The sequence below is a fragment of the Danio rerio genome, chromosome 17 (assembly GCF_052040795.2).
Source record: "Danio rerio strain M-AB ecotype USA chromosome 17, GRCz13ab, whole genome shotgun sequence".
NCBI lineage: Eukaryota > Metazoa > Chordata > Actinopteri > Cypriniformes > Danionidae > Danio > Danio rerio.
This window is the reverse complement of record NC_141037.1, coordinates 22,290,281-22,313,622: the sequence shown is the minus strand read 5'-3', so window position 1 is coordinate 22,313,622 and position 23,342 is coordinate 22,290,281. Positions and strand designations below refer to the sequence as shown.

The following is a 23,342-nucleotide window of genomic DNA, read 5'->3' as shown; positions in this document are numbered from 1 at the left end:
TTTTGCTTACAATTAATATACGCTTTATTTTTGTCCTGATTTGAGACAAATAGGATGCTGGGTTACAGCTTGTTTGTGGTTTTCAGGATGAAGCTTATGTGCCACAGACAGAAGCTGTCATTAACAGTACGCCGTACTTCTGCCCGAATTTCTTAGACTACTAAGTGATCCCTCAGTGTATTTGTGGAACAACAAGTCGTTTAAGGGGATCATCCACTGTTGTTGAAAAGCAATGAGTGTTAGTCGTTGTTACTATTGGTCAGACTGAATTTAAGTAGCGGTGTGTCATGTTCTTGCTGATTACAAATCAGCCGGGATCTTAATAGACTGATGAAACATCTGGAGATCTAAGGACACAGATGTTTGCACAACAAACACATAAGACCCCTGACTCTTGACATAGACAGCTACCAAGAATCGAGGATTTGGATTTAGGTCTGAACATCTGCCCAATGTTGTTAAGTGACAAAAAAAGCATGTATAACAAGGGAATCCATGATTATGTTTTTGAGGGATCTTGTTTCCCTAAAGCCATTAAAGAACAATATTCTTAGATATACTTTTAAAATAAAGGTTCTCAAATGGCATTTACAAATACTTTTCATTCCACAAAAAGTTTTTATTCTGGGAACAAAGTTATTTAAATGAGTCAAACTTATTTCAGACTAGAAAGAAGAGAAACTTGGTTCTTTTAAGAATTTCTTAATGTACATTCTCCGTTAAAATATAAATGGTATATTTGTGGGGAAAACCCATGTGGAACCTTTACTATTTTTTTGTTGAAAGGAAAAGTTCCATTGATGTTAAAGGCTCATGGAACCATTAATGCCAATACCCAGTTAGCACAAATATGTCTCAAGAATTATTTTTAAAAAGGGTTTCATCTGTAAAACATCTGCTACACTGATATGATAAACATTTTAACATAACATCTGACAGCAGATGATGAATATGAACATGGGTGTCTCTGTGATGTATCTTTTATTTCATGAAGAACTTTTATTTTTTAATTGTATAAAAAATGTGTTTAAAAATGTGTTCATTTGTTAACAGTAAACTCTTAAAAATAAAAGTTCTATACTGGAGCCAATCAGGGGTGGACTGGCCATCTGGCAATTCTGGCAAATGCCAGAAGGGCGGGACCATTTTTTAAATGTGGGCCGGTATGCTATTTTACTTATAATTTTTTTTATGTATTGTTTTTATTTGCAGGCAGCTTTTTATTTCTTGCAGGATGTAAATATTATGATGGTGATGATGATGATGATGATGATGATGATGATGATGATGATAAAAGTAATTATAATAATAAATGTTAAGCATTGGCCCAAACGGCAACGGCCAGCTGGTTTAGAGATGGGCCCAGAATAATAAAGGGAATAAGCTGAAAAGAAAATGATTGCATGTATAAATTTGTTATAAATTTGTTGTTGTTGTTCCAGTCACATACTTTAAATGTTAAATATCTATGACATTTGGTACTGCTTATATTATTTCACTATCTGTACAACAATATATATATAGTGAATGTGTGTGTCCGTGGATGAGGCTGTGTCGGTGTGGTAATGTGGACTGGTGTGGCTACAGTGCCAGGGCTGATTTTTAGTCCCAGTTCGCCCCTAGAGCCAATGTTGCACGAAGAAGATCCATTAAACTTTTTCATTTCAGAAAGGTTCTTAAAAGTGGGGAAAGGTTCTTTAGATCATTGAAATGCTGAGCTCTCTTATATGGTTCTTATAAAAACTATTGGCTATTTGAGGAAAAATGGTTCTTCTATCACAAAACCGCTCCTTTGTAAGCTTTCATTTAAACAATGTACATTTTCTTATATTAGGAAGTGTATGTTCTAACCACACATTTTTAGGGTTTTTACAGGTTTCACCAAGTCAAATTTAAGACTTGTTTAGACCTTTTTAAGACCATTATTAATTACATTTCACACAGGGCAAAACACTATGGATTTAATTGTAGTAGCCAGTGGAAAAGATTTTGATTTGCCCTATTAAATTTTTAATTTAGTTATTTCTAAGCCAGATATTTTAAAACAATAATTGTCAAAACAAGCATACATATACATTTCAGCATAACTTTTCTTTAAAAACTATAATAAGCTAGAATATGCACAACAGTCTGTCAAGAAACCATGTTGGTAAATACATTCAAAAATGTCTTTTGCTGCTTGTTCAAACTAATTATTTAAAATGCGTTAAAGCAACACAATTCTTAAAGAGCATATTGTAGGTTAGACACCCCATTTATACTTTTCCAAAAAAAAGGTAGATGGGATTTTCTCCAATATACTGCCTATTTGTGATCAGTGCTAATCAGAAGAAGCTGATTTAGCTCATAGATTTGTATTCTGTCATAAAATACAGAGATTCTGGAATGAAGTTTTTAAAGTGTTTTCAGATGTCCTTGATCCACATAGATCCTGACCCAGTGCTTATTATAGGACATTATAATTATACAAATTCATTGAGCACTGCACAACAGAAATTCCTTATATTATACTTATATAACAAATGAGGAGTTTGATAACAGCCAAAAAGCTATTGGAAAAATGTTAATCCTTGAACTGCTATAGCTTAAAACATATACTCTGCACTTGGAATGAACCAGATGTCTTTTAAAAGGCAAATTTGATAATTTCAGAAGATTTGCAACCATTTCTTTTGTCACTTCATGGGAAATTCTTTTCCCCAAAAGCAATGTTGTAACTAAAAAGTTGTTTTAATTATCACTGTATATTGTATACTTGGGGTTGTGTTTTGTTTTTTTGTTTATGCATATCAGAAAATTATTCCTGGCATTTGTGATTATTGTAAGTCTATTTAATGACCAAAGAAACTTATTTGACAAAAAAAAAGGTTCTTTGATGAAAAACCACTCCTTTGGAACCTTTAATTTTAACAGGGCACATTTTCTTATATTAATATTTTGCAACTTGCAAACTATAATGAGCTGAATGTATTCACAACAGTTTCACAAGGTAGCTAAATACAAAGAGAGATTTTAAACAAATATTATTATAAAGCAAGGTAATTAAACCACATTCATAAATACACTTTAAAAAATGGCTTTTGCTGCTACTTATTTAAAATTGAAAACAGCATAATTCTTATGTTGTTTTTAAGCAACTTATTTGTTATGTTTATTCCCCTTAAATTTGTAAAAAAAAAAAAAAAAAAAAAAAAGATTAAGTTAACTTACTGTAATTTGTGTTGGGACAACATGCGTGGTTTATAATAGTATAACTTACAGCATCATATTTCAGTGAATTCAATATTTTTTACGTGATAAAATTATGTTTTTAAAATGTAAGACATTTTAAGCCTTTTTAAGACCCCATGGACACCCTGATTTTGTAGTTTCACAGTAAGGTTCACACAAGACTTTTGGGGTTCTTTAGATTATGGAAAATGTTTTGCAATTAACAGCAAACTGAAAGGTTCTTTAAAGAACCATGATAGGTTCTTATAACATCACTGACCTCTATTTTAATTGTAGCCCATCATGCAGTGCCTACCAGTAAAAAAATCGCTAAAAGCTTTTAATGACGCGGGTAAAACATTTAACCTTGAAAAAACCTTTACCTCGACTGACTTAAAATCTACATTTCGTCCATCATATCAAATGTGAAATCTGCATCAGATCCTATTGCTTAATAGCTATTCTGCTGGCAGTCAGTCAGCCCTTCTCATAGGTGGGCGGTCGGGCGGGTGATGGCGGGGCCGCGCGCGCGTGTGGCGGGTCATGCTCAGAATTAGGGCACGTGGCAAGTCTATTAGTCAAACAACCTCCATGTGCCGCGCGCCACGGCCAGAGGAAATTAGAGCAAAGAGCGATTTTTTGATGTTACGCTCTTTAAGAGATTAATAATCTTGGCGGTGGAGAATCGGCTGGAAATCTTCTCTGGAAAATAATGAGCGGAGAAACATTTACTGATTAGTTTAATCCAGGATTATCCTATCTGATGACACCATGAAACCCAGCCTTGTAATCTGGCCCTTAAAATAACATAATTTATTTCCTCCCTTTACCGCAAACGCATAAAAGTGTTGTTCGCTTCAGTTAGGCCTACTTAGCGCTACATGATTTCTATAGGATTGTTTGAGATCTTTCTGTTAAAGCGTTTGTTCCTAAAAAAACAAAGCAACGAGATAAACGATTGCAAATGTTCTTTTGCTAAAAATGCGCTTCTGAAACGTTTTCATAATTTAGCCTAATAATAATTAATTCTTTAAATTGCAATCTGCTGGTTGCTCAGCTGTCAATATATAGCCACACCATCAAAAAGTCCAATTAAATAAACAAATAAGTTCGCTTCAGACTCGGCAATAGTCTTGTTCACTTGTCATTTTCGATATCCTAATGTTAGTAGACAAACATATGTGAAATATTGGATGAAAATAAACTATATATATAAATACTGAAAACAAACAAAAAACAGTTCCGTTATAATGACTTTTTTGTTTGGGAAAATTTAAATTTTACTGCCTGTTCCTGGTTAATAATGCATAAATTATGAGTTAATAATTTGTTCTTATAGGCCTATATAGCAACTTTTAAAAACAAAAACATGATGACCATGATTGATAGATAGATAGATAGATAGATAGATAGATAGATAGATAGATAGATAGATAGATAGATGGATAGATGGATAGATAGATAGATTATTCTCCAGCTTGATCACTGATCTCTCAGTCTTTTTTCTCTGGTATGATCGCATTCATTTTTATTTAACGCTGTATTATACAGTTTTGAGGATTATTGTAGAGCAGCTCTCTTAACCGCCAGTTAAAATGCTGGAGGTTGTCCTGGTGGAAACGGGCCCTAAAAGCAGATTTTACAGAGTCGAGCTCTTTAAATGACAGATTAATGTTATAAACGAATTTAATGGACTTCATTTAATTATCTTGTGTAAGACGATTTCTCTAATTGCTTCTTTTAAAAACAGACTGGATGTGATGTTGCCTGTTTTTTTTTTTCTTTTCTTTTTCATACTGCTTTATCATCTCGATCTGCTGACAGCATTTTAGCATAGGCAATACTGTAAGTTTGACCTCGTTTCCATGTTTCCATACTTAAAATTTATTTTTGGTATTGTAATTGTCTTTACTCAGGTTGTTTTAATTTTTTTTTTCGTTGCAATACCTGAATGGATGAAATAAAGCAGATTCTGATCGCGTTAATAGACAGTAATTATTTTTAGTCCGATATCAGTGGATTGCTAGATCTCAGTAAGGCGGGAGATTCATTTGTGAAATTAAAAAATATATTAATTGGTGATGAAATATATGCGTAAGGACAGGTGTCAGTCATAATAATAGTGCACTGTAAAAAATGCCGGATTCCACACAATTCATTCATGTTGTCCCAACACAAATTGACTGAGTTAACTTAACACTTTTAACAAATTTATGTGCATTGAACAGAAATAAAATTAAGTTGTTCCAATAAAATCTCAAGAATTGTGTTGCTCCAGCTCAATTAGTTTGAACGAGCAAAAACATTTTTTTGAGTGTAGGCCTTTTAAAAAGCAGAACTTTTATGTTTGTTAAAATATGCACAATGAAAATGTCTTCGTTAAAAGTTGATGTTTTAATAAATTCACTACTATAGGACAAAATAAGATACATTTCAACATAAATAAATGTAATATAATATAGAATGCAAATTAATTATAATTTGATTACCAATACAGGCTATTAAATTTATTCATTTGAAATAATTAATTATTATTATATTTATTACAATTATTATATTTACTTGATTAAACAAATTTATGTATTGATTTAAGGCTATAATTCTCAAGTTAAAACATGTCTATTATCAGTATAGCATACGCTTTTAAAAAGAGGCTAATTAGGCCTTTATTTAAATTAATAAAACTTTATATAGCCTATATAACACCACAGTATTAAATCGGTACATAAATAATTATTTTAATAGGCTATAGTTATAAAATAATATAAACAATTGCTATTATTATTATTATTATTATTATTCACTAACAAAAGAATATGCTCGTTATATTGTTGGTTCAGTTGCTGTTGATTTGCGCGCAGTGTGCTTTTAAGGCAGCGAAGTCTTTTTTTTTTCAAATAGCGCAAAACACTGGATAAGCTTAAGCTATATTTTATTTTATTTACAGTCAAATAAAATGTCGCCTATATTTAGTCCAATGTACTTGACAATGACATATGGCTTTTAAATAGGCACAGGCTAGGATTTTATGATAAATGTATTTTTTGTGTTTATTTTATTCTTTTTATTCTCTGTCTCATTTATTTATTAACACATATTATGTCTATACGGCAATCGAACGAAATTACAAATAAAAAATCTAGTTGCTATTTATTTGAATTATTTTACACATTTCAACTGAAATGCCTATAAAAATCTGCAACAACAACCCACTTAACCCGCGGGGTTGGAGTGCATGCGCACATGAGTGAAATCTTTCATCTAAAGGGGAAAAACTACTTAGGACCAATTCAAACAGGGTAGGAAAATCCTTATCGGATTAAAGGGAAAATTGGTGGCAATTAATCCTTTGTGATTGAAAAAGGGAAACGCCTCCTCATGGTAGACATATCTGTCGTTGAATCTGATTGGACAGTGGGATGATCTGCTGGTTTGGACAGGGGGATAAATGGTCCCGGCGGAGCGCGTAACCGTCCACCAGTCTGAGAGAGAAAGTGAATTAAAGAAACTGCCACCATGACGGGAAGAGAAGAAGCTACAGATGAAAAACCTAAAGTTAAACTTTACCCTTCGTTCGGAATCGACAAATCACGTCTGAATGGATCTGGATTTCGGTCCAAAGGGTTCGCAATCACAGATCTCCTGGGTCTGGAGTCGGAACTTCAGCCGCACCAGTCAGGAACAGGCGCGGGGCCCAATGGAGAGGGCCAGAGCGCGGCGGTTGGAGGATTTTCTTTCCCGGGAGGATCTTTGCCCTTGGGCTTGGGGTTTCTGTGTAGTTTGGCGGCGCAACAGCCTCCTGGGGCCCCATGTTTTCTCCCGAGCCACATCCCTCTGTTGCAGTCACGGACGGAGAGCCACTTCATGCAGAATCTGGAGCAGCAAAGGGACGTTTACTCCGGTACGAATCACTTTGCTTGTTCGTGATTGAAGTGAAGAGCTGTTCACAGATGATAGTGCTGAAACTGCCATTGAAATTAAGTTTCTTTATTTGCACAGGAAACTTTGAAATGAATTAATTGGTGGTAATTTAGGTGATGTGAATAAAAACTAGCCTACTTTAGATTTTTTTTTGACAGTTCGAAGAGTTTTAACTTTTAGTAGGGACTAGGTTGTTTAACTTTCTTTAAACGCATTGTTAAAAGACATATCCTTCAATTGGAAATTGAATTTCTAATAATAAAAATCCACATTAAAGGTGCACTTAGAAATAATTAAATACTATTTTATTAACTCATTTAAACCAAGCAACCTTAATTTGTTATTATTATTAAATAATTTGTTATTATATTAAATTCTACTATAATTTTTATAATATATAATACACTTAAAACAAATAAACAACTTTCATTGAAGAATTCTAGCTATATAAAAATATATAGGCTACTTTTGTTGATTCAGATTCTCATCATTATTTTACTTGAATAAAATATTACTTGAAATTGCTCTCATTCATTTTGATGCATGTCAAGAATTCTTATTTTTTATTAACAAAATTGTTTTCAATACAGATGATGACTGCCTTTCCGGTGATCGCAATGATGGAAAAAACTCAGGGAACTCTCAAAAGAGGAAAAAGAGAAGGCACAGGTATGTGAATGAACTCAAATGTTGCATTAAGTCAGATGTTATACATATCTGTTCATCCGTTTGACCAATTTCTTATCTCGTTGTGATTTTCAGGACAGTTTTCACCTCCCATCAACTTGAGGAACTAGAGAAAGCTTTCAATGAAGCACACTATCCAGACGTTTACGCGAGAGAAATGCTGGCAATGAAGACAGAGCTACCAGAGGACAGGATACAGGTATAGGAAATGTTCCACATTTTTTATTCTCCTCCATCTCTGTTTCTTGATCCCAAATATCTAATGCACATATGTTTTGGCCTAGGTATGGTTTCAAAACCGGCGTGCAAAGTGGAGGAAGAGGGAAAAGTGCTGGGGCCGTAGCAGCGTGATGGCAGAGTATGGGCTGTATGGAGCCATGGTGCGCCACTCCATTCCACTCCCAGAATCCATCATCAACTCTGCCAAGAGCGGGATGATGGGCTCATGCGCTCCCTGGCTTCTAGGTGAGCCAGCAGGTGGTTTTCCTATTTAGTACTCAAAGACTCAAATATGTATTCGATCACTTGGATACATAGCTGAGGTGTCTTGTGAATGTGTCTGGTGTTGTCCATAATACATTTAAACACTGTAAATTACTTTTTTGAAGTAAGTTTCAGACTTTTACTTCATAATGATATGTTTAAGTGAATTATTCTTTGTGATTAATTGTGAAATTTGCTTATATTAGTTTCTGTGTGAATTTCTTTTAGTAAATTATATTTATTTTAAATGAAAAGCTATTAATATCCAGCATCCTAAGATCAACTTTTAATCATATCTGCATTTTATTCTAACAGGAATGCACAAAAAGTCTATGGAAATTGTGAAGAAAGCTCCTGGCACGCCTGAATCGACACATTCAGATACATATTCAGAGGAACACAAAGGGAAAGACAGCGACACGACATGGTCAAGCGGAGCTAATGGAGCGGACGATTCAGAGGACATGGCAATAGATCTGTCTAGCACTTCAAAACAAGAGAACAAAAGCACTTTGAAAAGATCTCCGCCTCGCACAGAAAACAGCAGCGATTCTGAAAATGAGAGTTAAAAATGGACCTCAATATATGGACAGTTTTGAAGAGCACGTGCTGTACAAGGACTATCAGTTAATAGGATGTCTCACCTTTTGTTTGTTTGCATTTCTGTGTCATTTAAGGGTTTTTATGTTGTTGCTTATCAAATAATTGAATACTAGAGACTGTTTTATTCTGAATTATTTTATGTTTAATGTAAATAGTGTTTAAAAAGTTTGCATTTATGGGCATTATCCATCTAATTTTAAGTAAGTTCCCATATTTAATTTTTTTTCTGTCAATAAATGCTGTAAGGTGATTACTTGTTCACCGCTACTGTGAATGTCATATTTCCCTGTTAAAATACAGCATGTGTCTGGGTAACGGAAATTATTTTAAAGCACTTTACCTGCTGTGATGATGAATGTTTTGCATTGATAAGTGTCATCAACAGAGCAATATAATGCCAGCAAAAAAAGAAATCCACATCACCACACACACAAAAAATAATAACTAAATAAACATATTTTATGCTTTTGATTTGCTGTCTGGTTTCTTCATTCTTTCAGTGCACCACAAATAATCGTAATAATCATAAAGTCATAGAAAATTACCTTGACTTGCCACAGCCAATTGCAATTTCAACATTCTGGCCAAACGTCCTGCTGTCAAGGATTTACGAAAGTTATGATGAAGGCTTGCTGACCTGTTTAATGGTCAGTTAACACTACTACCATCTGGAAAAAATGAAAGTGCATTCAAGCCAAAAAATAGGTTAAGCAGACTATTTCCCAGAAATGATCAGACCCAACAGCCCAGTCATATTTAATTCATATCGGCCTGTTTTTATTTGAACAACCTTTAATTTATTTAATCTCTGCTGACAGATATATTAACAGTAGATGTCTTGTGCTTTTAGTCACTTTCTAATTATGATCAGAGGAAACTCATAAAATTGTTATGTTTTCATATTTAGCTGAAAATACTTTCATATCCAGTTGTTTAATATAAAGGTTTAGCTGTAAGCCCTAATAATACATTGATATTCTGTCTTATCATAGAATATACTGTACATTTATTTTTCTTCAGTTTAGTCCCTTAGTCACCACAATGGAATGAACCACCAACTTATCCAGCATATACTACACAGCGGATGCCCTTCCAGCTGCAACCCAGTACTGGGAAACACCCATACTGTAAAATATTTGACCTCAAATTTACAGTAAATTACTGGCTAATAATTGCATTACTTCACAGTAAGGAATTGTATGTAAATTCACAGCATATTACTGTGAGGTACTTAATAATAACAATAATTCTTTAAATATTTCTAAACAACAAAAAAGTGCCTGTACTAGCATAAAAGTAAATGTGTATTAATTTCTATGCTGAATAAAATATTAAGTGTTTGAGTTCCTATAACTAACATGCAAAAGATATAGCCCCTTTTACAGTAATTTGCTGTAATCATGATGCTTGCCTTAATTTCACAATAAAATCCTGAAAACATCAAATTAAATCCTGTAAAGTGACACTAATGTAATTTACTGTGTAAAATGACAGTAACATGTTGTGGAATTGTGGGCAATTTTGTTTATTCAATTCACCTTTACCGCATGTCTTTGGACTTTTGGGAGGAAACCGGAGCACCCAGAGGAAACCCTCGCAAACACGAGGAGAACATGCAAACTCCACACAGAAATGCCAACTGACCCAGCCGAGACTTGAACCAGTGACCTTCTTGCTGTGAGGTGACAGTGCTAACCACTGAGCCACTGTGTCGCCCTAAAAATAAATATACACTGTAACCCAAATGTCATTGTTTAATAACAACTATTTACAAATAAACAATTTTAAGATAATGCAAATCATTCATTAATTTATTTTATTTGTCGGCTTAGTCCCTTTATTAATCTGGGTCGCCACAGCGGAATGAACCGCCAACTTATCCAGCACATTTTTACGCAGCGGATGCCTTTCCAGCCGCAACCCATCTCCGGGAGATAATGCAAATTATGGCAAAAATATAATGCTAAAAGTTGTTGTTGTTGTTGTATTGGTATTTTTTGTAACCTTTGTTGAATATTATGTAGTAATTTGGTAATGGGTGTATAAGCAATTTTATAGTATCTATATTTTTTTCTTCCAAAGGTAATCTCAATAATATGACATTAGGAAAGTAATTGTTTTGTTAGGGCTTTAAAGAGAATAATAAAAAACAGATTAGCAGAGGAGAGGGGCACAAAAACAGAGATTAAAAACACTTCAGCCTAAGACGAGCTCAGGACCTACTGAACGAATTAAATCTATTAAAATATTATCAATCACTGCTGATCCCAATAATCTTTCATACCAAATACCCATAACAAAATAACAATTTCAGATGATGGGTCCTTTTTAAACAATTATGTACAGGGTTAGACAAGAAGATAATCCTGCCTATTGTTGGAAATGGCCATTAATGAAAAACAAAATTAAATAACCTGGTTATAGGGCATACAGAAGAAGAGTTACATAAAAGCGCCATTTGACTTATGATGACAAGGTTGTTGCTTGGCGTTTTTCTTTCTAATGGTAGCCCACATTACTTTCAAGGGATTTTAAACAATTTGGAAAGTGCTGCATCATCTGACATTGTTGTAGACAGCACACCAACCAGCATCCAGAGCCCCATAATGTAAAGTACTAATAATAACAACAGTGTTGCAAAAGCATTAAAACAAAATCAAATAAATTATATCCCAATTCAACATCTGTTCTGATTATAGGCTTAAACTTAACCCCACAAAGGACACTGTGTATGGAGCCAAGTTTTAAAAAATTAGCCATGTTTGTTGTACTCTCTCTCTTTCTGTGTGTCCGTGTTATGAGGAAAAGGACAGATTGGCACAGACCAAAGCTGTGATGATTATGATAATGATAAAGAGAAAATATTATGTCCACTGCTAATTTGTAAGTAGCTTAGCAGTGCAGAGAGCTCCAAACATACAGATGTGCATTTGGCACACAGCAGTCCTTTGGCAAAAGCCCTGTGGAATCACATATCTGAACAAAGCTGATTTGGTTCAACGTGGTGGAGCTGACAAGGTTTTTCGAAACGAGACCATTTGGGATATTAAATAAAACATGAGAGCTACCTCAACTGGTAAACAAACACTAAACCTCTATTACAATAACAACCGCTGGTGTAATAGTATGACAACAGTCTGTCTAATGTAAAAGAAAATAACTTTTAATAACAATACAAATCTTACCTTATGATTGACAGCAAGTTTAAGATCTTTTTTTGAAGTTACTCTGCTAGTCAGCTAGCATCACTGGAATTTTAAAGTATTTTAGTCAAATATAAAATTGGATAAAATATGTGACATCCTTTGACATTCTTTCGTGAGACTGGAACCGCAGACTTATAAATAATAATGATTTTACTGTACAATTTTGTACATTACGGATCCGCAATCTAAAGCTAAAGTTGAGCTACACAATGTCTACATGATTATGATGCAATAAGGGTGAACATATTTGATCGTTAGCTTCCATCTGGTGGCCAAATGAAATAAGAATAAAGGCCATAGGCTATGGCATGCAAACTTTTTAGTAAGCTTACTTAGGTCTTGCTTGAATGTTTTGTTGTGCCCCCTTTGAAAACATTCCTCTGAGATTTTGATCCATTATCACACAATTCGATTTATCAAAAGCACATAATGATGATGTGAATCTGCAATTTCCAGCTTATCCCAAATCTGTTCCAACGTTGGATTGAGATCTGAGAAGAAACTCTCTATCATCTGTCGTGTTCAAGAAAGCTTTTTGACAAGTCACATTATCCTGAATTAATCATTAAATGGGTCACCAATTTAGACATTGACGTCAGCTTTTTCGATAATACATTGGTAAAACATGCTTCAGTGAATAAAATTTATGGATGTATTTAAATTACATCTAATTTATTAATAAAATGTATACGTTTTCAGTGTTTTAAGAGATATTATTTAGTGACTATTTTAGGGGTTACTGTAGGTCAAACTATTAAAATTGTGTGTCTATTCTTTCTATTATGCTACATGCGATATAAACACCTATTTTACAGGAAACGTGTTTTGTAAATACTAAGATTAAGAATACTTAAGATACTTACTAAAACTGCCAGACTGTTGAATGATATTTTTTATTGATTGTTGTGATCATGCATTTACAATGGTGTGAACCATTATGGAGGGTTATATTATACATTTTTAATTATTAATATTTAAGATGTTGATCAAAGATCAGAGAAAGCCATTTCTTACTATTAAGTCGCTGACCCACCATACATCCTATTTTGATGTCCTTTAGGGGGGATCAAGCATTAATTGGGTGGGTGGGGGGGGGGGGGGGGTAATTTGCACCATAACCTGTAGTAATATACTATTGTTAATGCCAGTAGCAGCCATGCACAATCACACATTTAATGTTTGAATTATGCTCAGGTGGTACTCAAGGCCCCAAAACAAGCAACAAATATATCTTTCCTAGACCACCAACACCAGAAGATTGAACCATTGATACAAAGCATGATAAATACTTTTCTCTACTGTTGTTTATGCCAAATTCTGACCCTATGATCTAAATACAACGCAGAAGAAATTGAGACTTCTCAGGAAAGACAGCATTTTTCCAATTTTCTATTGTCTGTGTGAACTCTAGACTCAGTTTGCTGTTCAAAGTGTTGTGTCAGAGATGCTCTTCTGCAAACCTCAGTTGTAATAAGAGGTTATTTCCTGGTAGTATTGCCATTCTATTAAGTGGCAAGTCTCTTCTGACCTCTGAAATCAAGATTTTTGTCCACGTTTTTTTTTACTATTATTTAGAAAATTGTAAGAAAGTCTCAGCAGTTCAGAAATTCCCTAAATACTTAAGACTTTGATCATTTATTGATAATAAAGAAACTATGAATTGTATTTATTCATTCAATTCTTTTCGGCTTAGTCCCTTTATTAATCTGGGGTCACCACAGTGGAATGAACCACCAACTTATCCAACATATGTTTTTATGCAGCAGATGCCCTTCCAGTTGCAACTCACCACTGGAAAACATCCATATACACTCATTCACACACATATACAACAGACAATTTAGCTTACCCAATTCACCTATAGCACATGTAAATACACACTCAGACAACAAAACAAAATGGATACATTTAACCTAACCAACCTATGTACAATTTTCACATGAAAAACAATATGGACCAAATTTAACTCTAAGCTAACAATTAGCCTGCCTGAATTACATAGTCTACATGAATGTATATCTGCATAAACAAGACAGACAAGCGATATGAAAGCTACAGAAGCAAGGCTCCATAAACAATCAGATTATTTCCTGCAAGTAAACATGTAATTCACACAGCAGTGAAGTGGAGTTCATCGCAGAGGATGCAGGCAGTAATTCTGTCTGATATGTTGTTTACTGGGATTAGCTCTAATTTGCGATTAGCACACAGAACATCTGCATGCTGCATCAGAAATGAATTACAGTAATCCCTCAGCACCCATCCACTAAACACCCTGCCCTTCCAGTGCCCTTCCCTTCCTGTTTGGTGCATTTTATGTGGACATGCATTAATGTGGCAAATGCTTTCATCTAAATCACCTTAGTGCATTATTTAGTATTCTCTGAAACACACATATTTGTGCAGGATACCTCTAGGACTGCAGTGTACAGACAGGGACCCAAACCTTAAAAACAGGGTGTTTTATGTCCAGCTAAATTTCATGGTCAAGTGCAAAACATAGCGTCAGATGTACACTTTTGTGATGTTTTGTATGCTTTTATGTAAATGAGATACTGTTAAAGTAAACATTTATTCATTAATTTCCTTCGGCTATTTCAGAGGTCGCCACAGCAGAATGAATCACCAACCATTCCAGCATGTTTTACACAGCGGATTCCCTTCCAGCCGCAACTCAGTACTGGGACATAAAGTAAACATGTAAAAGCAAAACACCGTTAATAATGACACAAGAAGCAATAAAAATAAGCTGTGTATTTAAAAAAAGCGAATAAATACAGGTACAGATCATACGATCGTAATATAGTTTGTCACAGTTTATTGTATAATAACATAATATATAATAAATACATTATAAATATAATAATAATAAATCAACTTTTGAACGAACCATCCCACGCGCTTTGTTTTTTTTTGTTTGTTTGTTTGTTTTTGCTAATGTCAATAACAAGTAGGACTTTTATTTTGAAGTAAACTCCGCTCATGTCCGCCCTGTCATTGTTTTTCCCTTCACATCCACAGACAGAGAGAGAAAAGAAGCGGAGGTCTGATGGCTTTGAAAAGGATCCAAAAGGTAATGTTTTTTATTTCTAGAAAATAATAAATGTCTTAAAAGTAGACTAGCTTTACGTCGATTCTGGAGATCTACTCGTGTCTGGGATAACGAATCATCTCTCAGTCCACATTACTATGTAAAGTCAGAGGTTAGAGGAATTTATTTTTCGGCCAGATGAAAAGAGCTTGATGTCGAGAACAAAGCGAAGTCAAGTCATATAACGACATCAAAAATATTACATTGTAATTGTAACAAGTATACCATTGCATTGGTTCACTTTAGATTGGCGAGAGATATTTCCGTAGCTGTAGTTAATGCTGACCTTATATAAATTGTGAGGGGGGAAAAGTCTGTTAAGCATACACAATAACGTTACAGTAAGAACTTTAAATAAAATACATATTTAAAATATAATGTTAAATTGTATTTTAGAGATTATAATATGGGATATAATAAGATTATAATTTCAGTAAATATAATAACAATAATAAGTTAATATTGATTATATAACAGCATATTGTATATGCACATTACATAATCAGTCATGTCTAGACGTTATAAATGTATAAAGCAATTAAAGCTGAAATAAGAACAGTTATTTAATAAAAAATAAATATTTACTACTATGCACTTTAACATAAACATATAGTACAAACATACCACTACGTTAAAACTTCATATTAATTTAAAATGTCTACAGTAAAAATTGGCTCATCAGAATAGAAACAAAATACAGACACACACTTAAAATATCAGACCACAGTAAAATATTAATAGTTTTATTGTAATGATTTCTGATCAAATTTCTTTCAAATTTCAAATAGCAATACTGTTCTTTATAGCTCTTTTACTGACTGTTGTTCATAATAACAAATGCTTTTAGTTGTTGTGACAATTTTGGTTATTTGACCAAACATTGATTTCTTCTTCTGAGGTAGAAACATTGGCAGCGCTTTGTCCAGAAAATAAATACAAGCATGTCAAAATTGTTCTTTACATTTAGACTAAAGGTCTTCAGTAGTATTAGTAAAATGCTATTAAAGCAACATACATTACAAAATTTTGTCCTTTTTTCATAGCTAAATACCATTAATTTTATATATTAATATTTAATTTAGAATATAGGCTTTTTTTCATTACAATGATCCTACTTAAAGTTTTCTGTAAAGCTTTTGAGTCTCTGTTTGAAGCAAGTAAATATACCTTTTTGATACTTTATTCATAGGAACTACAGGACTTGCAACGGGATCCACCCTCGCAGTGCTCAGCTGGACCACTCGGAGAGGACTGTAAGTGTGTCTGCTCAATATATATTCACAATTATGGTCTTTAATTATTTTACAGAACATTGTGCTTTGATTATATAATATTTGCATTTTCAGTGTTTCACTGGCAGGCGACAATAATGGGCCCGGTAAGTACACAAGAATAATTTTTGTTCAGTATTTTCTGAAATGATTTACTGGCTCAATTAAACCAAGGAATTCGGTTATACATAAACTCTCGCTTCATCTCTTACTAGGGTGATAGTCCATATCAAGGAGGTGTTTTCTTCCTCACAATTCATTTCCCGACTGATTATCCCTTTAAACCACCAAAGGTAACTGGACAATTACATAAATTTGTTCTTACATAAATGACTTGTTCTTAAATATTTGACGTTATGTTTTTTCTGACAGGTTGCCTTCACAACGAAAATCTATCACCCAAATATCAACAGCAATGGAAGCATCTGTTTGGATATTCTGCGTTCCCAATGGTCACCTGCACTCACTGTATCCAAAGGTTAGAAATCACGTCAACCTTAAAGACAACATGATACACAAAATTTACAATGTTAATGTTGCTAGTGCACATTGTTATTCTTTAGGTGAATAATTAATCTGTGCAGTTGATCCACTGAATTATTATTTTTTTGGTACTCTTCAAATAAATCTTGACCATTTGTTTGTACGATTGGAGAGGCGGTCCCTCTGTTAACATCAGTTTGACAGTTTCAGCCACAATATTCTTAAATGTCTCTTAACATTAAAATAAAGTTTATTTTTTAGATGTTAGTATCAGTTTTGTTAATTTTTAGGATGTCTATAAGCAAGTGTGCAACAAAACAGTGACAAAATTCACTTTTAGAAGATTTTAAACTGTTATAAACATGTACAGCTTGTTGTTTGTCACAACGGTTGTATTCACGTCACCTCAAACTTTAGATTCTCATCAAATCGTGATCAATCAAATGCTCTTTATTTGACATTCTCCACCTCTTTCATTTTGCAACCATTCTCACTGGCGGAGCAGTGATAAACAAATTACTCTTGTCTGTTTTTTTAAAAGGCGAGTAGCTATACTCCCACCCACTCTTCACTTTTATTGGTTGAGATCACGTGAAACATTGAACAAAAATATGCATTTCAAAGCACTTCACAGGGCCTTTAACCACAACTGGTTACCATTTATTTGCTAAGAGGGAATGATGCACGAAAAGAAATCCCCGCCCCTACTCAATATTCCGTTTCGGTTGAAAGTACATCAACATTTTGAAATAAAAAAAACTCAACAACTTCTGGTTCACACAGACCTTACAGATAACATAAAATCAAAAGTACATTATCATTATTTTTATTTTTTTTATATGTTTATATTTCTATTTTTTATCAGTAATTTTTGCCATTATGATCCTAATTCAAAAAAGCATCACTACAGCGATAACATATTTTCTCTTCTCTGATGATGTGTTTAATTGTGGGCTCACTTGGCGGAGCAATCTGTCAATGAAATCAGATCATAGGAACAACAATCAAACAGCAGCCCAGTTAATTTCCAGTGTGCCATATTAACTGCTGCATTTATTCTCGTTTAAAAAAGCTGTTTTACATGGATCTATAGAACATTAGGAATGGTTAAATGAAAGATGAGTGCAACTTCTGTTGTATGCTGACTTTAATTAACTGGACTTTTATTATCTTTTCATCATAAATGTGTCTAATTTAGGGATTTAGTAATCTCTAGAATTTTAATTTTTGTGCTAATATTTTTTTTTAGTAAATCTAATTCAACAGTATTCTGCTGAGTGTGTTTTGTGTTGATGATTGTCTTGCATAAATAAACGTGAGAATCAATTAAATGTTCTTTTTAAATGGACATGCAAAGAAAACCTAAAAGGAATTGGAGTTTAGTATTGTGGCCAAATGTGATTTTATTTGAGCAATGTTCTCTTTACTTTTATTGACGCCAATAAAACGATTCTTGTCTGTGTTTTTCCTTTCAGTTTTATTATCCATATGCTCACTTCTGTGTGACCCCAATCCAGATGACCCTTTAGTTCCAGATATTGCACACATCTACAAATCAGACAAAGATAAGTAAGTGATTTTGATCTGGCTGATCTGACCTTTTCTGTCTGGTTCATCATAGTCGCGTTTTTATATACTATATATTGTAAAATATATTATTATAAAATGGTATGTATAGCATTATATTCTTTTTAAAACCTTTACTAACGCAACTTAGGTTTACTTGATAGTCCATATACATTTTGTTTTTTGAGAAAATCGTGTTAAAAAGTGTATCAGATACATCTCCATCACATTTTTTCCCAGAATGACCTAGGAAATAAATCAGCCTTTGAAAACTGCAGGCCAAGTTAATAACACATATGTTATTATAATACTGTGGGTGTTTTGTTTGTTTACTCTACATAGAGAAATGTGTATGTGTGTGAATGGTAGTGTGTTTATTACGAAAATTGACTTATCCAAGATTGTAATAAACAAAGCAAAAAATCTGCTCAGCCTTTAGTTAAGGGGTCACTAAGATTGTTTCTGGAGGGCTGGGTCCTGCAGATTTTACCCAGAGAATTTCTTACTATTTAGGGAGATGAAAATGTCTGCACCTACCATTGGAATACCTGTAACGCTCTAAGCAATAGCGGCTTTTAGTCTCCTTTCCTGCATACTGACATAGAGGCAATGTTAGCATTAGCCATTTTGCTATTTAGGCAAATCATTTCAGGCTTTCCTTCAATTGACCTTATTCCTCACGTACAAGCGGATTCACTCATTGGATACTTTTTGGTGTGAGATTTCCAGTCTCAATCACTTCCAATGACTTTTAGATCTTGTAAAATACTCCTTTTTCTGCGCCATGTTGTAAACTGATCTTTTATTAGTTTATTATAATACTTTTTATGTATAGTAATAAGCGCACTTGTTTGTAGAGCAAGTAGTTTGATAATTTTCTGCCATTTATTATACCTAGTCATTTCTCCCATAGGCAGCCGAATCGGAAGTTCTAAAACAATCACAAAAATGAGCACACTTCCGCAATGCAGAATAAGGTCAATAGGCTTTGGTTTGGCGTCAGCCCCAATCAAACAGACTTAAACAAGCTAAGCAAGGTCTTATTGGGAATACTTGAAACTTCCAGGCAGGTGTATTGAGGAAATTTGGAGCTAAACTTTGAAGGACACCGGCCCTCCAGGACCAAGTATGGTGACCACTGATTTAGTATAGGGAAAATATTAATAGTAATAAAAAATACAAAAGCAACAACGGTGGCATTATGTAAACCAACTATAATTTGAAGGCTTATAATCCTTCAAATAATTGAATTTTAAATGGTTATTATCAGATGCTCGTAAAAAAAAAATCTGTGTCAGTGAAATTGCAAAAAATATATTAAAACTCGATACTAATATGTTATTGTTGTATGGATATTTTAGCCGTGTATGAAACAATTTGTAACTTTTTAAAAATTGATTCACAAGGGTTGAATATAATTATACTAAGGCACATTATTATAGTTACAAATGTAACCATACTTGATATACTAACTGATGTTTCATATTGTTTAGTGAAATCTTAAGAAGTATGCTATAATATTATAAACTTCTCATTGATATACAGTCAGAATTATTAGCCCCCCTTTGATTATTTATTTATTTATTTTTAAATATTTCCTAAATGATGTTTAACAAACAAGGAAATTTTCACAGTATGTCTGATAATATTTTTTCTTTTGGAGAAAGTCTTATTTGCTTTAATCCGGCTAGAATAAAAGCAGTTTTAATAAATAAAAAAAAACATTTTAGGGACAAAATTATTAGCTCCTTTAAGTAAATTTTTTTTGATGGTCTACAGAACAAATTATAATTACACAATAACTTGCCTAATTACCCTATCCTGCCTAGTTAACCTAGTAAAGCATTTAAATATCACTTTAAGCTGTGTAGAAGTGTCTTGAAAAAGATCTAGTAAAATATTATTTACTGTCATCATGGCAAACATAAAATAAATCAGTGATTAGAAATGAGTTATTAAAACTATTTTGTTTAGAAATGTGTTGAAAAATTTTTTTCTCTCTGTTAAACAGAAATTGGGGAAAAATTAAATGGGAGTGAATAATTCAGGGGGCTAATAATTCTGAGTTCGACTGTACATTACAATGTCAAAATCTATATATTTTTTAACTTCTAAATATCAGCAGTAGAACAAATTGCATGTTTTCGCTCAATTTGGATTATTGTTTACTTTTCTTGTAAAATTAAAGCCTCATATTCTATAAGACACAAAAGGTTTTTTTTTTCAAGGTTTTGTTTTAAGATTCAATACATCTCTCTGTTACAAAACTGTGTGCCAGGATAGCTCAGTTATTAGCACTATCACAGGCTAGGTTGCTGGTTCGAGTCCCGGCTGGGCCAGTTGGCATTTCTCTGTGGAGTTTGCATGTTCTTTCCTTGTTTACATGGGTTTCCTCTGGATGCTTCGGTTTCCCCCACAGTTCAAGGACATATAGACATAAGTGAATTGAATAAACTAAATTTGCCGAAATGTATGAGTGCATGTGTGAATGAGAAAGTGTGTATGTGTTTCTCAATTCTGGGTTACGGCTGGAAGAGCATCCACTACGTAAAACATATGCTGGAATAGTTGGTGGTTCATTCTGCTGTGGTAACCCCTGGTATATAAGGGACTAAGCCAAAGGAGATTGAATGAATGTTTTAAAACTGATAATTTTTTCACACTTTTATTTCATATATTATGTGTTAAAAAGGCCTAATAGCAGCCATGTGCTGTTCATTTGTATAAACATTTTATTAATATTCTTTTTTTTTTTTAGGTATAACAGACTGGCAAGGGAATGGACTCAGAAGTACGCAATGTAACTGGACCATAAGGTTTTGAATTGGTTGCACATGGACACTATTGCTGCACACGAATCTGTACTGCACCTGTACAGAGACGAGACGTTTACCAACAGATGAACCTCCCCACACACACATATGCATAAACACAAACTCACAAACATATTTACACGCACAATTTTACAGAAAGCCCTTGTTCAGACGGAGTCAATCATCTCTGCTCACAGAGGCATCCAGGAACAACCTGTCAGTGAACACACACACAGACAAAAAAAAATGTTTTTATTTTCCAATGGATTAGTTACATTTTAGTAATTTTATTGTATAGAAATAAAAACAATATTGGATCATTTTTATTGTTTTTGCATTAAAAGGTGTTATTATAAAGATGTGCCTCGTTGCAGATGTTTATATTGTAAGGTATTTTCTATATTTAGCGTCACGGTGGCGCAGTGCTTTGCACAATCGCCTCACAGCAAGAAGTTCATTGGTTCGAGCCCCGGCTGGGTCAGTTGGCATTTCTGTATGGAGTTTGCATGTTCTCCAAGTGTTTGAGTGGGTTTTCTCCGTGTGCTCTGGTTTCCCCCACAGTCCAAAGACATGCGCTATAGGCAAATTGGGTAAGCTTAATTGTCCATAGTGTATGTGTGTAAATGGAAGAGTGTATGGGTGTTTCCCAGTGTTTGGTTGCAGCTGGAAAGGGATCCACTGTGTAAAACATGTGCTGGATAAGTTGGCGGTTCATTCCGCTGTAGCGACCCCAAAATAATAAAGGGACTAAGCTGAAAAGAAAATGAATGAATGATTTTCTATATTTGTGTGATGTTGGAATTGGACACTGCTCAGTATTTTTGTTTGTGCCACTAGATGGCGATATTAGCTGTTTTATATGCATCCATGAGAGCCTCCAATAGGAATATGTAAACATGGTTAAAATAAGTTTAAATTAAATACTTTATAGCGTATTTTAAAATAAGTCAGTAGAAATGTAGTTTTGTAATATTAATACATTTGGTAAAAATATTTTACAAGAGGTTGATTTAATGACAACTTCATTTTATATTAAATATCTTACAAAAACAATACAAATATTCTGACCTTTTTTAAAGAACAAAACCTAAATTTGATGAAAAGCATTTCTCTTAAAAAAACATACAATATGTCATTTTTAAAATGCATTTTAGTTTATTTTCTGAAAACAGATTTCATGCTTGAATTTCAAGATGATGTTTTTATTCCACAATTGAAGTAAATCACCCTTGGTGGTTTCACAATTCAGAAAATAAGTATTCATATATATATATGTATATATATATATATGTATATATGTGTGTGTGAGTACATGCTTCTTGTCGCATGACAACAAAATTAATTCATCTATGTTGGTTAAGGCCCAAGGTTAAAGCTAATCAATGTTTATAAAAAAATTACTTTTACCGTTATTAGGAAATTATAATATTACATCATGGCAAAGAGTTTTACCAACGCTGAACTTTCTTTGGTCACACTTTATTTTGAAGGTCTGTTTGTTGAATTTAAGTTACATTGCATCTACATGCCAACTAATTCTCATTAGAATATAAGTAGACTGTTGTTGTGGTTGGGGTAAGTTGATATGCACCTGCAAAGTTTCTTATAGTCAGTTAAATGTCAGTTGAAGGAGCAGTATCAACAGACTAGTTTTAGTAGACAGTCTACTAATAGTCAAATAGATCTATAAAATAAAGTGTTACCCTTGCTTTTATTTCAGAAATAAGTCTTTTGATGACACATTTTTTAATTAATCTTTATAATAATGGATTATACTTAAAGGCACAGTTTAACCTTAAACCTTTATGAGTTGAACACAAAAGAAGATATTTTGAGAAATGTTGGAAACCTGTAACCATTCATTGACTTCCATAGTGTTTGTTTATTACTATAGAAGTCAGTGGTTAAAGGTTTCCTGCTTTCCTCAAAAGATATTATTTTGTGTTCAACAGAAGGAAGAAACGCGTAAAGGTTTTGAGCGACTTGAGGGTAAATGAATAATCAGTGT

General features: G+C 33.5%; 4 protein-coding genes across 13 annotated transcripts in view; 2 read left to right on the top strand and 2 right to left on the bottom strand.

The window, feature by feature from the left end:
- The window catches only part of entpd6 (ectonucleoside triphosphate diphosphohydrolase 6), a 77,756-nt gene extending 65,341 nt beyond the window's left edge, over positions 1-12,415 (bottom strand). For 3 of the 8 annotated variants that reach the window (XM_087289022.1, XM_087289016.1, XM_087289021.1), the window contains exon 1: positions 12,090-12,365. The gene's annotated coding sequence lies outside the window, so the exon portion shown is untranslated. Of the gene's footprint in view, positions 1-9,449; positions 9,573-12,089 lie in introns of all 8 variants that reach the window. The other 5 variants (XM_087289020.1, XM_087289024.1, XM_087289013.1 and 2 more) reach the window with 4 other exon arrangements.
- The window catches only part of LOC141378555 (uncharacterized), an 876,076-nt gene that overhangs the window by 378,510 nt on the left and 474,224 nt on the right, over positions 1-23,342 (bottom strand). The gene's annotated exons all lie outside the window — the stretch shown is intronic.
- On the top strand, positions 6,687-9,375 carry vsx1 (visual system homeobox 1 homolog, chx10-like). Of its 2 annotated transcripts, none has more exons than XM_087288583.1 (5): positions 6,687-7,111; positions 7,722-7,800; positions 7,894-8,017; positions 8,103-8,283; positions 8,617-9,375. In XM_087288583.1, exons 1-5 carry the CDS (start codon positions 6,727-6,729, stop codon positions 8,868-8,870), a joined length of 1,023 nt encoding a protein of 340 aa, XP_087144709.1. In that variant the 5' UTR covers positions 6,687-6,726; the 3' UTR covers positions 8,871-9,375.
- On the top strand, positions 15,102-21,691 carry ube2d1a (ubiquitin-conjugating enzyme E2D 1a). Of its 2 annotated transcripts, none has more exon segments than NM_201110.1 (7): positions 15,102-15,183; positions 16,391-16,454; positions 16,548-16,579; positions 16,688-16,765; positions 16,845-16,950; positions 18,431-18,524; positions 21,280-21,691. In NM_201110.1, coding segments are annotated over 7 exon segments (444 nt in total). In that variant the 5' UTR covers positions 15,102-15,159; the 3' UTR covers positions 21,326-21,691.